General features: G+C 36.1%; 1 protein-coding gene across 3 annotated transcripts in view; it reads left to right on the top strand.

The window, feature by feature from the left end:
- Nucleotides 1–13,355, top strand: part of FTO (FTO alpha-ketoglutarate dependent dioxygenase) — a 242,386-nt gene that overhangs the window by 53,676 nt on the left and 175,355 nt on the right. For all 3 annotated transcript variants that reach the window (XM_068692994.1, XM_068692993.1, XM_068692991.1), the window contains exons 4-6: nucleotides 934–1,077; nucleotides 9,928–10,007; nucleotides 11,782–11,925. In XM_068692994.1, coding sequence (XP_068549095.1) covers nucleotides 934–1,077; nucleotides 9,928–10,007; nucleotides 11,782–11,925 — 368 coding nt within the window. The remainder of the gene's footprint in view (nucleotides 1–933; nucleotides 1,078–9,927; nucleotides 10,008–11,781; nucleotides 11,926–13,355) is intronic.

Here is a 13,355-nt window from a genome sequence, read left to right as displayed (position 1 = left end):
GTTGATGATTTCTAACAGTTGACTGCTGTTCTGTGCCAATTGCTTATTAAAACTTCATCCTTTCTCTGTCAAAATGCTCTGTTACATGAGCCATAAAACTGTTATGCCATAGCTCCCAAATACCTTGTTATAAATGCTGACTGTATCTTTCAATTTATACTGCGGTGAAGTAAGCTTATGAAAATAGTTCAGAGGGATTAAGCTCTAAATACTATTTTTATGCAGTGGATTACTTTTTCCCCAAGCTCTACACATTCGTGTTGCTTAATGATAAGGAAAGTGTTGTGACAAATGCATTGAAGCTTCATTGGCTCTCCCACATGTTATCTATCATGTTTGACTAATAATTTTGAGAGAGGAATGATAGATATGATTCCCAGATTCTCTCCTGTAGCTGCTTGCCTAGATAGGGTTTTGTGCACATTTTTCACCTTACTTTGCCTCAGTTTGATTCAGTGAAATTGCAATTGTTAACAAATTCAATTGTTTAAGATGTTTTTGCAGTTTGACTTGAAATTATTTTTAGAAGTTATCTATTTTTACATCAGTGTTCTGGCTTTTTATTTTTTTTTCCTTGCTTGCACTTCTCGTAATGTTGTAGAAGTGGGCATAAACTACAGCTCTCATTATGGGTACTTGAGAATGTCAGAAAACCTTGGTGTGTTATGAACTTTGATTTACCTTTACTTTGTAGTTAATATGAGTTTTCATCTTAGTAATTGCAAGAAATTCTTGATCTCGTATGGCATTTTTATATCTATGGTGTACTTTTGACTTTGGAGTTGTTGATTATGCAAGGTTGGGGGTATTTGAGAAAAGTTAAGACTGTACCAATATGGGATATAATTAAGTTTGTATTGTTAGAAGACCAGATAGTGTATTTTATGGTACTCATCTTATTTCTTCATGGTGTTTTCCCTTTTATCTTTATAGGTTCACCTGCTGAAGAAACTTATGATCAGAAACTGCAGGGAAGAGACCCAGCTGTTTGGCACGTAGGCTTGAAGGTAGCATGGGACATAGAGACACCTGGATTAGCAATACCACTTCACCAAGGAGACTTCTACTTAATGCTTGGTAATTTTCAAGGGGCTAGGAAATTGAATGTTCTGTTGAAAACACAGAAACTGATACCTGAATGTAAACTTTCACACTTCTAGTTAAGACTCTCCTGTTTTAGCAAGACAGAGGATCTGGCTTGAGAACATAGTAAATTCTTCCTACCCTGCCCAATTCCATTGTAATTTGTGGAATTTTTTTCTTACAATATTTATTTTGCTTCAGAGAAGAAAAAAAAAATCTGTTGAACGAGCAATTCCAACTGTACAGGCCAGACTGCAGAACATAAGTAGAGTTTTCTCAAATCTTGTGAGAAATGGAGCTCTCTCCGATCCTTTTATTTGTAGATGACGATTCCTTTATTAATGCAGTCTTACTAAGTTACTGTGAACTTCTATATCTGTATTGAACAAATTGGAATTATGTTGAAAAAAAAACAACTTCCTGTTTTGAATTGGATTATGGATTGGCTACATATGATGTAAACTATGACTATAGCAGCCTCTAAATTGTTTGGCTCCATGATTCTTGAGGTGGCCGTTACACTAATCTGTGGATGTTTTATTGGTCACCAGTTTTAGACAAGAAGACACAACACTTTTCTCATTCCTCTACACTTCTCAATGTCTATATTCAAACATACCGTTTCCCGGTAGTGGGATTATACTAAGATTGTAATGAACAAAGCCGTCATACTCTAAGAGTAAGTCTGTCTCATGTGCAGTGGATTAAAAATAATAATAATAATAAAAAAAAATTAAACAGAGCTCGTTTACTTGAAGCTGAGCTCACACACAGGTTTTCAATCCAAAATGTTGAGGCAAGGATTGTGCATAAGGCTTGTTGACACAAACTTTTTTTCTTTTGGCTTGTGTTTTTCTGACCTATTTGTGTTTTAGCAAATCTAACTATAAATCGCACAATCTAAAAATAAAAACAACCTTTCTGGCATTGTTATGTTTGCCTGTCAAGCCAAATCACTAGACACCTCTGAAGGGTGAGAATACTTTCAGTGTTGCCTGTTGTGCCTTAGAAGGTAGATACTACAACACTTCCTTAGGTTGACCTGTCCCACTGCCAGCTTACTGGGCTGAACAGTCTTTCGCCTACCTTCTGGCCTCCCAGTAAATATGAACACGTTTTATTTAATATATGCAATATGTTTGAGCCATTAAAAAGTGTGTGTAGGTAGCCTGCCTGTGCTCTTAAGTATGTTCAGACTCGAACAAAGTGTGTTAGATATGAGATCGTATGGCATGGTTGTGTACATGGGCCTCCCTTTTTTTGTATGTGGTATTATATAGGGTAGCAGCCTGAAGGGGAGACAGACATTTCTTAGAAGTGAAGCCGAGGTGGCAACTAAACATTCCTAGAAAGGCAATTATTAATCCATTTCTGTGTTATACTGGTTGAAGGATCAAGTATGGCTTTCATCTCATCCTTACTGACTGGAAAGTTTGTGCATAATCAGCTTTGCTGGGCAGCAGATTCAGAAGGCAAGTAATAAAACAAGGGGACTGACCACTATTTTTATTGCAAAATACTGTAAATTATAGTAGTTACCAAATCATAAGGACGTTTCTTATTCTCCAGTGAAATTTATATACTGTAACTAAAGTATTGGGAATGCTATATGAAGGGAGGGTCAAAAAGTAAGTTTATTTAAAAGAAAACATCATGGTCATGTTTAGATGGAAACAAGGATATATTAAACATTCTTTTGAAGATGATGTGTAAATCACTTCCTTATTAATACTTCGTGGAGAGCTATAGTTTGAACTCTGTAGACCAGGTGTTTGATAATCTCTTGCATTTCCATAACCTTTATTTTTTCTCAATTATTAAAAAAAAAAAGTGTTTTTAATTGACAGCAGTCTGAGACTATTCTAAAACTAGCAACAGTGTACATTGGAACTGTCTTTATCATTTTCTATTAGTGGAAACGAAGGACAATTATAGATGGACATGTACAGGTGTAGCGTATTTTTTACAGTTCAAGTTTTGTAAACTGACTTTAATGGGAGATATTTTGAGGATGCCCTCTAACAAATAAAATATAAGAACTTTTTATAAGATGTAACTTGACAGTACGGAACATAATTCTAGATTAATTTAGTTTGTCCTTTTAAACATTCATGTAATCTAGAATCTCATTTCAGTAAGCCTAATCGTTTTGCTAGCATTACATTAAAAGCAGTGGACACAGTATGCCAAGTATCTAGAAAATGCAATATTAGAACAATTGTATTGCAGAACTGACTATTAGCTGGTAGTAGCTGTTGATGTAGATGGGATGCTTGGTAGGACTCTTTCTCTATCTTCTGACTCATCCAGCTGGAGCAACTAACATGCAAACACTGCAATTTTCAATTTTCAAATTTTTCAGTTTCAGAAATGGTATAGTGCTTACTGTTTTATGTAAATATTGTGAAATACCGAAGCGGCAAATTTGGTATGCTGTTTGTAATTAAAGTCCACTCCTAATAATTCCTGTAAATAATAAATATACAAATCAAATGTATGAAAACTTGGTAACTTGTTATTTCTTTGAGAAGTGCGTGAGCACATAAACTTGTAAATCCTGATCTGAGTATAGCAAAGTACCAAAAAAGAAATTTAAATTTGTTTTTAGTATTTCTGTTAGATATTTAGTACTGCTCATGTTCCTGTTTTCATTGACTCTGTAAAATGTTTTTGTTTGTATAGGTGGAATTCTAGTAAAATGCAGTCTTTTTAAGATTTACACCTTCATTCTCAGCACTCCTCTTCAGATAAAATAAGCCGTAATTTGTTTGTATGTTGGTACTAAACATGATGTGATCAAATCATCCATTTCAAGATGAGTTATTACAATAACACTAATGGATTTTGTTTCAACTAAATGAAACAAAATATGTAATTATTCAGTAAAATTGACTTTTTCGAGGCTTGCTTTTCCTAACTTGAAGAAGAAAGATTTGTTGGAAGACTGTAGATCTGCTGCCTAAAAACCTCAAATCTGAACTTTATATCACTCATGAAACGGAAACACTTTAGCCCAATTTAGAATAATATATTGGTCTGCAGAGGAAGTGCATACTGAACCCTGCTGTCTCAAGTACACAGTCAAGGGGTGTCTAATATGAAACGTGTTGGGTGCATGCAATAAATCCAAAACGCGTGGAGGTGAGCAAAGGGCCCCATCTGCTCTGCCCTAGAGCATGCTTAACTAGGGTTGTCATGGTCTTACTATTAAATTGGAATCTTTCCCCTAATCTTTGAGTTAGACATGACCAGATTTGCAAGCAGATTTACAATTTTCACTAATTTTCCTACCATGACTTCAAAACATGCTCAACAAAAATACACTCTGGACTTTTTCAAAGGAAGATGATTTACTTTTCTGCAGCTGTTTCCCATAGATCAAGCTCTTGCTTGAAGGTTAGGGTTTTAAAACAGCATGAAGATGAACTTGGAATCTTATACCCTTCTCCCCCCCCCCAGCAAATTATAGTTGAAGAAGCATCAAAAAATTATTTTCATAACCATCCAGAAGTTGGGTGCACACATTGCAGAGGTTGGCTTGTGGTTAAAGATAAGTATTTAATGGAAACACTTCCACATGTATATAGTGGCTCATTAAACTATTTCTAGATATTTAATCTGCTTCTATTTCCACAAACTAACTTTTGAACCCTTTTTGCTCTCTAGCATCTTGAATGTGTTGTAGTTTTTTAACCCCATGTTTTTCTTGACTCCACATTTAATCCAAATGCTATATTCCTTGATTAATAAGACTTCGAACCCCAGAAACTTACTTGTTGTTACCAAACTTTGATCACAAAGTTGGGCAAATTTCAGACATCTTTATTTACTTGGGTCTTTTAATTCACGTGGTGTTTTGTTTGTGCACACTTTTCTTGTTTAAAAACTAAAAATATTTTTTTAATCAGGGCCAGATCATCTCTCTAGCTTTCTGATATGAAAGCTGTACAAGACACACTCCATTGACCTGTAATTTCTTGGGGAAGGAGACAAAACCTTCCTCGTGCTTTCAGCTGCCATTCTCACTGTAAAATTAGTTTGACTTGATTTTCTGTTGTTGAAGCATTACTCGGAGATGGGTGAAAGAAGAGCTGGTTTCTATCACCTCGTGTCAATCTCTATAACCATCGCATTATGTTGGAGTGTACCACATGATTTGTGAAGCATATGCAGTCCTGCATGTATTAAAACCATTTAAATAATTAATGTTCCTTGTAAAATGGTCAGGTAAGTTTGATAAAATGGCACACATGTAACCTTCCCCTCCTGGTAGTTACTGCTATTCTTAAGCATTTTAGCATAGACGTGCAAGCCCTCAGCCAACCTTCAGCGATGTTGTATGTAGGTAGGCATAAAAGCAATTGTACAGAATTGGAAATAAAAGAAAAATGTTGTAGTGCTTTTGGAAATCAGACTGTAGTATCGTTTAAAGTCTGTTTATGGTCATTAAAATAAATTGCACAAGCCCTTTTTACTTTTAGGTATTTGGTATGTAGAATATCAAAGCTTTTGCCAATGCTGTAAGCCCCACTCTACATTTTACCTGCTTCAATACAAGCTAACTGTCTAAATATAAAGTTCAGGAAGAACACTTCTAAGAAGATAGAAAAGACAACATAACCCCATGTTGCTAGTCCTGGAGCATTTTTGGAAATTGTGGTTTGTCTTCCTGGGAAGTACTTCACCTGGAAGTAACCACAATTGTAGCCTTTAGTCCATTCTTGCTTCAGTAAGGATTAGGGAAGGATTAACTTCCTTTCTTTCTACCTTGCATTTGTTACATCTTAACACAGTGATGGGGTCTATAGTCATTGTTTCTTGGACTACATTGGCTCATCACCACACTGATGCTCTTCCAGTTCAGTAGAATTAGTTGAGTACGCATACATCTGTGCTATGTTCATAGATACAGAGAATTTATGTCCATACATAATGCATATATCCAGTAATCAGCTCTTTTGACAGAGGTTCTACAAGCAGAGGGCTCTGTTCATATTGCCTGGAGATTACTGAACTACGATTCTGATTTGGAAAAGGAACCCACCACGTCTATCACAAGGCAGCAGAAGAAAAATTGAAACATTGTGGTATTTGACTGGATCATCATGCTAGATGATAGTGTACTGGTGTAGCGTGTCCCTGTATGCAACAGGAGATAAATAGCAACTTCTTAACCTGAAAAATCATAGTGAAAACACTGTCTTACAAACTTGAAACCTAGAAAGCCTTAAAAAAAAAAAAAAAAAAAAAAAAGCCTAGAAAACCTAAAAAACCCTGTCTGAGGGAAACTTTGGCTGAGCAGAAAGCATACCAGGAGATGTGGATGGGGCAGGGGCTGAGAAGAGCATGGTCAGGAGGACTGGCAGTAGCTTCAAGCAGTGGAGGGGACCATGCTGAGCTTCTGGCGTAGCGAGGGGTGTCTTTGTGAAAAGAACAGGAGGGCAGAAGGCAGTACAGGGGAAGGACAAAGATCTATGGCATGAGCTTGCCCCCACAATCTAAAATGGGACCTGCAGCGCCCAAATTCCAAAATGTGTCTGCTGTTTCTAAACAGAAAATCACTGGGCATCTTGTCTGATAGGGGGACCCACTCAAAGAAACATAGTCTGCATCTGATGAAAGAGGGATGGTCAGGTGTTAAAACATCACTGTTACTTTCAGGAGCCTTCAGCCTACTTCTCACATAGAATTTCTATGCAAACTTTAGCAAGTCCTTTATCCTCACCCGCCCTTTAGTTTTTTCTGTGCCAGTTACCAACTTCATAGAAGTCTTGCACGGGTAAATATATTCAAACCCCAAGTATTTTAGATAATATTTTTTTCTGCAGATGCAAAGAATAAGGATTTGTAATAAATAAAAATTCAGTTTTCTTTGTTTTGCACAAGGTGTGTTACCTGAAATTTCTGTCGCTGGTGATTCTGTGAAAAGGAATTGTGTGCGTTTGCAAGTAATCAGATCATCTGCTGAACAGTCTTACGGCTTCTTAGTACTTCATCTGTAAAGGCAAAATCCTTTTGCTTATGACCTCCAAATTATTTAACCAGACTTCAGGTGGATAACTTTGTTTTTTTAAGGTAGCTTTGGCCACCTGTGCACAATCATATGTGTGATTAATTTCTTTTAATAAATCTTGCCCAGACTGGGCTCAGCTAGTAGTCCTATAATGGGATCTGGCCCTAGAGTGGCAGATGATTCATTGGGAAGTGGCAGGCAGAAAGTACTACAAAAAAAGAACAAAATCCATTTAAAAGAAATACAAGTTTTGCCTTATACATGTATGGAAGTCATCTCTCTGTTTCTTAAATACTCCAACTCAGACAGAAAACTGAAGTTATTTTTTCTGGCATTTGAACGCCAAGTTTGTTACCAAGTTCTGTTCCCTTGAATGCGAACAAGGCCTTTAGAATATAATCAGCAGGTTGGGGAAAGTGAAATAGACGTTATACTGGCTGAAGTGCAAGTACTGACCCATGTTAGCCTAGTGACTAGTGGCACCATGGCATCCTGTTGGTGCAGGTAATAGCAATGGGTGCATTGCCTCTGCTTTGATTTAGAAAATTCTCTTTGGTCATCACAGCACTTGAGCATGTTAGAATGATTGTCTTCTACAATTACTATTTTAAAGTTGGGTAATTCGTGATGTTTTAAAATTTGTAAACCTCTGAAAAGCCTGTGATACACTTTAGAACAACTGTTTGTGCTAGTGACAGCATTTTCCATAGATGCGGGAAAGTTTTGGCAGGAAAGCAGTCGTTTTAGCAGAAAACTGTAGTCCAGATTTAAAAATACTGTTGTAATAGTCCTGAAAACGGTTGAAGGAGAAGATTGTGTTGATAGATCTTGAAACTCTACCAAATACATTGTTGGTGTTGATTGTGATTTCAAATTCAAAAGTCACTTCTTGTGTGCTACATACAGTTCATAGAAGTTCTGTTTTTCTGACAAGTATTGAAATGAGATCTCCGTGTCACAGTCCACCTGAATTTGTAGCAGGTAAGAGCCCAGTGTTTTAAGGCAGAACAATGCCATGCTGGCTCTTATTCAGGACCACAAATTCAGGAGAACTGTATGACAAATAATTTGCCTGCGTGAAGTTTTTCAGAGCAGGACCTAAATGTATGGAACTGGCGAGGCTGCATTTTGTTTTTTCTGAGCCTCACCAATCAGCACCTCATCATGTAAAACTCATGTTAGCTCCGTGTGCTGTATTTTACTTAAAACTGTGAGGGAGTTGTGCTACTTCTGACATGGGTGTCCAAGGAAACAGTTTTGGTTTGGCTCTCAAATCTGAATAAAAGTTTTTGCAATGGCCAATATAACAAGAAGTGCTTTTTCTACTCAATTCATATATTAAAAAAAAAAAAAAAAGGCACATCTTTACTGTAATTGGTTAAGATCTAGGACATTTATTTTTTCAAATATCCTTTGAGACGCACAGGCTGTGAAACTTCAACTATTTTTGTGCAATTAGTCTTAGGTGAATTATAAGCTTTTAAATTAAAATAGCAGGCTTGTTTTTAAAAGTCATAATCGATTAGGGACAACTGGAAGCAATTTTTTTTTGGGGGGGGGCTCTACAATGAAAGATTTGCCAAGGGTTTGAATGAAGGCGCAAATCAAAACATAACGTTTTTGATGCTATTTGATACATAAAACACACCAAAATGAATGGGCACTGAATGAAGTGGTGGAAGTGTTTAAGTTAATTTTATGTCATAGTTCTTCTTGAAAGTGATAGCGATATTTAAATGTTGCCCTGTCTGGAGATAATACTGTTCTGTGGCCCTTGCAAAATTTGGCTCTATGTAATTTCGGTCTTAAATGCCTACGTAAGAAATTGCTCTTTCCTATTTGGCTTTTGGTGGGTTTTTGCTTGTTTTGGAGCCCTTTTCAAGCTTTTCAATTTCACATATCTGCAGACGTCATGTGAAAAGAAAATACGCCTCCCATCTAAATGTTCTTAGTGGGAATTCAGTCATTGTTCGTAACGCTTGTGTGCCTGTTCTTCATATAAACTTCTTGGGTGTTTTTTTTCCAAAGTGATGTTATCTGCTGCCTTGGGTGTGCACTTTGTTAATAATTGCTTATAACATTCATAGAAAGAAGACGTTGTTCTTACAACTGGGGTGAATTGAGTCATTCTTCTGAATTCTTTAGGCTTTTATCATTTTGAATTTTCAGGCTTGTTAGAAGGTAAAGAAAAAGTTTCAGAGCATATCGGTTTTCAGTAATAAAGAGAATATCATTAAGCCTTACACACTGTTCTTTTCAGTCTGGTGGACTGTCATTATGGTCAGAAGAGCCTTTTCAAAAATGAGCAGGAATTCAGGGGTCAGGTTTCAGGTATGCAGATATTGATGTTTTAAAGAGAAGTTGTATTTGTATGATGGAAGGATGAAGCTTGTTAACTTCTCATCATGCTGTATTAAAATGGCCAAAGCTAAACTCCCTGAAAGAGTAAATACTGATGAGGGTATAGACTCCAAGTTAACTAGGATCCTGCAGCTTTCTATTCTAGTTCTTTTCTGATAATGTCTGTATTTGGCTTTGCTTGCCAACTCTTTAGGTCATCTAGTTTTCTATATGGTTTTACTTAGTTTCTGCTAACTTATGTAAGAACAACCCCGAAATTACCTTACAGCACATCTTGACATATTTTCCTGAATGTCTCGTTGAGTTTGAGAGGACAGCATAATTTTCACACTAAAATCGTTTGAATTTAAAGCGCTTTATGAACAGCATTCAGTGTAACACGGAATGTTGCTACTAGATGTAATCTCAGCTTTTCCAGAGGAATATATAATTTTTTTTGCCTTACTTAAGGTTTCCTAATTTTTCTCTAGATGATCTCAATATGACACATCAGCACTGTGTTCTGGCTGGCTTTTCACCTCGATTCAGCTCCACTCACAGAGTGGCAGATGTAAGTATAAATGCAGGTAATTCTTTAGTCATTTGTAAAGCTAATATTCTGATACTGTAAATGTAGCATCATGTTGTCTTACCCAGAACTGTGTTTGCAGTTACGCTCATGTGTCAGGCTATTTGTTTACTATTGGACTGATGTATGGTTGCTTCTACATCAGTAATTTACCTGAACTCACAGTCACACGTGTAAGATACAATTTAGGAATATGCTCTACCACATCACATGAATTGCTGAAGTGTAGAGACAGCTGCATTTTTAATTGAAATTATTTTTTAAATTATTTTTTATTTTTGTTATTTTCATCTCCCAGTCCTAGATGAAAAGGCAGTATTAATGATAAGAGAAGAATACTCAAAGCACATGTGCTCACTGTGCTCACTGGCTAAAACAGCCTGTAGGAGGTCAAAAAAACTAAGATGAGTCATGAGTATGCTTTAAATGGGATCCTTCTGTGCATCCAAGGACAGAACAACTAGAAAACTGATACAGAGCTCGTTCACTGAGTCATTCTGGGATAACCAGACTTCAGCCTGACACACTCAAGTGTTAAGATGCTTTTATTTACTCGACTTCTATTCTTTATTCTTGTCCATGGCTTTAGCATTAGTTTTATGTAGTACTTGAATGGGAAAGCATATAGGAACATAAAATAGACTGTAGCATAAGAAGATACTTAAAAAAAAATATGGCTTTCTTTTTTCAGCAAGGCAAAAAGTACCACTACTGAAGCAAGAGAAATACATGTAAATCCATACTTTTTTTTTCCTGTCCTACTAGTTGGTGCAATAATGGAAATGAAGTGATAGCACCAAACATGGACACAGACATACATTGTAGTTGTAGTAAAAAAAATAAATTAAAAAAATCCATTATTTGCCAAACAAAGATATAGTCTGCTCACTCAAACTAGACTTTGGCATAAAGCAATATTACACTGTGCATTTTAAAAACCAGTGGTTCTGTGTTTTACCTCTTTTACTTTAAGAGTCCTCTGACCTACTGCTCCTGTCTCTGTGTTACTCTTGCAGGAAAATACACATTTATTTTCACTGTGAAAAACTTCTCTATTAAGTGATTATGCTTTGTTTTGGTAAACTGTTGTGACCTCAACCTGTATAGTATGGAAATATTTGTTTAAAAAGCATATGAGACCGGTGAGGTCCGTATTGAAGATGATTCCCGGGAATCTAACTGAAGGTACAGATAATTAATTGAAAATAATAAGAAGATGTAGTTATCTTACTTTTTTTTTTTTCAAATATATATATATATTTATTTATTTTACGTATTTCCTTGTAATTTTTGAAAGAAACTCTGAAAACAAAAGCAACAGAAGTGCAGATCTGGTTTGTTCATATTATCTACACCTTCTAAGCAATCAGCACTCCTGAGTGGCTATGGGATTCCATTTGAGTGTTACTGGGAGCCTATAAAACTATGCGTATAAAGCTGATTATTAAATATCCTCAAAAACTGCCAGAAAGCAATGGAAAGTATGGCTGTAATTGTGAAGTAAATTTAAAAGTAATCCCATTCTTTCTCCTTTCAAATTATGGTTTACTATTTTGTGTTGATGGATTAGACTTTTGCATCATCTACACAAACGGCTACATAAACCAGAAGACATTAAGATTTTGTGTAAAAGATCATAAAATAAAGTTACAGAAATACATCCTTTCTGCTCCTTTATTTCAGAAGCAAGTGGTGTATTTGAGAAATATGTATGCTTTGATGTGACTAAGTATTCATTTTTATTATATCTTTATAGTGTTCAAGAGGAACATTGGAATACATATTTGGACAATGTGAACTGGCGCTCCAGAATTTACAAACTGACTCTAATTCAGGGGCTTTATCTTTGAAATCACTGGAAACTGCAGTTGTAAAGCAAGTGGAAGAAATACATAATGAGGTGAGATCATTGCACCGAAAGTGCTGCAGCTGGATTCTGACAGGTGCAGTCAGGTGGCGTGTGTTGAGCAGCTCACAAGGCATTGTACTGTATAAGTTTGTTAGCTGTTTTTTATTCCCTATTTACTTGTTTACAGTGATTGGGATAAACTTTGATCTGATCATTGCATTCCCATGAAGATTTCGTTTTTTCTTTCCCAAGATCCCTCTGCTGGGAGAGGCAGAGTAGTTTCAGTAACATTGGTTTCATTGTGCCAAATCACAGGGTGGAGGACAAACCAAACTACTCTAGTCCTCCTGAAACAAGAGGGGCAAAATGGAAGGAAAGCACACACAAAGTTTTTCAGTTGTTTGTCAGGTGTTAAGATAATTGCCAGTCTTTTTCCAGAATGCCAGGTGTGAGACAATTGCAAATATGTTCTTAAAAGCATATTCTGAAGAAAATGTAGTGCAAATAATCGTGAAGAACATACTTCATTCGGCAGATTGTTCTGCACTATAAAATATGCAGTTATAACAATGCACTTCCATAGAATTTCACTGAAGCTGGCACAGTGCTTTATGGTTTGACATAGAGATCTGGAGTTTTAGGAAACACAGATTTTAAAATGTCTGTTTTGGGCTATTGTGGAAATGGTAATTTTTTTGTGGTATAACAATAAGCAGTATCATGAAGAATGTAACTTTGCTTTTACTGTTAGTGCATAGTCAAGGAAATGATACAGTGGAATGGGTGGTCTTACAGTGGTGACATTTCCAAAAATGGTTAGTTAATTGCTTTTTTATTTTTATTTTTTATAAGAGTTAAAAGAAAATGCAAGTCAAGGCTGTGTGTTAGGAGTATAAAGTGACCTTGTTTAGCTGCTCTGGAAAGTTGCCTTTCAGCTGTTCCTAACAAAAGTGATCATGACCATCTCTCTGTAAAAACAACTATAGTAAGCAGCTAATACAAATTTCTGAACCACGTTTTGCTTAAATATCAGTCACAACATTTGTATACTCACACATTTCGAAAGAACTAATCTGTACTGCTACTAAGATAAGTACAATCAACATTATATTGGAACATCTGTAGTACCAAAGTAATTCACACTCAAATTAGAATTTTTCTAAGTGTTTTAAATTGCTATCTGCTGAGGAATATAATATTGTGTGTTGCTAGAAAAATTCATAGAACACATTTTTATTTGTATTGTGCTCAAAGTTGGTAAAAATTAGAATAGTGATAGCAAAAGCTTTACCCCTTGACTTCCAGCAAAACAAGCTCCTAGAGCAATTTAAAGAAGTCGGATGCATGCAGGGTTTTACAAAACATTAATCAGGCTCAGTCCATAAAACTATACACATATGTGGTTTGCACAGCTAGGGCCACATGCACAGCTGGTGTAAATTTGCACGGGTCCTTCAACATCAAAGACCTGTGCCATTTAC

The sequence above is a fragment of the Anas acuta genome, chromosome 10, assembly GCF_963932015.1.
Source record: "Anas acuta chromosome 10, bAnaAcu1.1, whole genome shotgun sequence".
Classification (NCBI taxonomy): domain Eukaryota; kingdom Metazoa; phylum Chordata; class Aves; order Anseriformes; family Anatidae; genus Anas; species Anas acuta.
The sequence above is the reverse complement of the archived record's forward strand: the minus strand, read 5'-3'. Positions and strand labels throughout refer to the sequence as shown.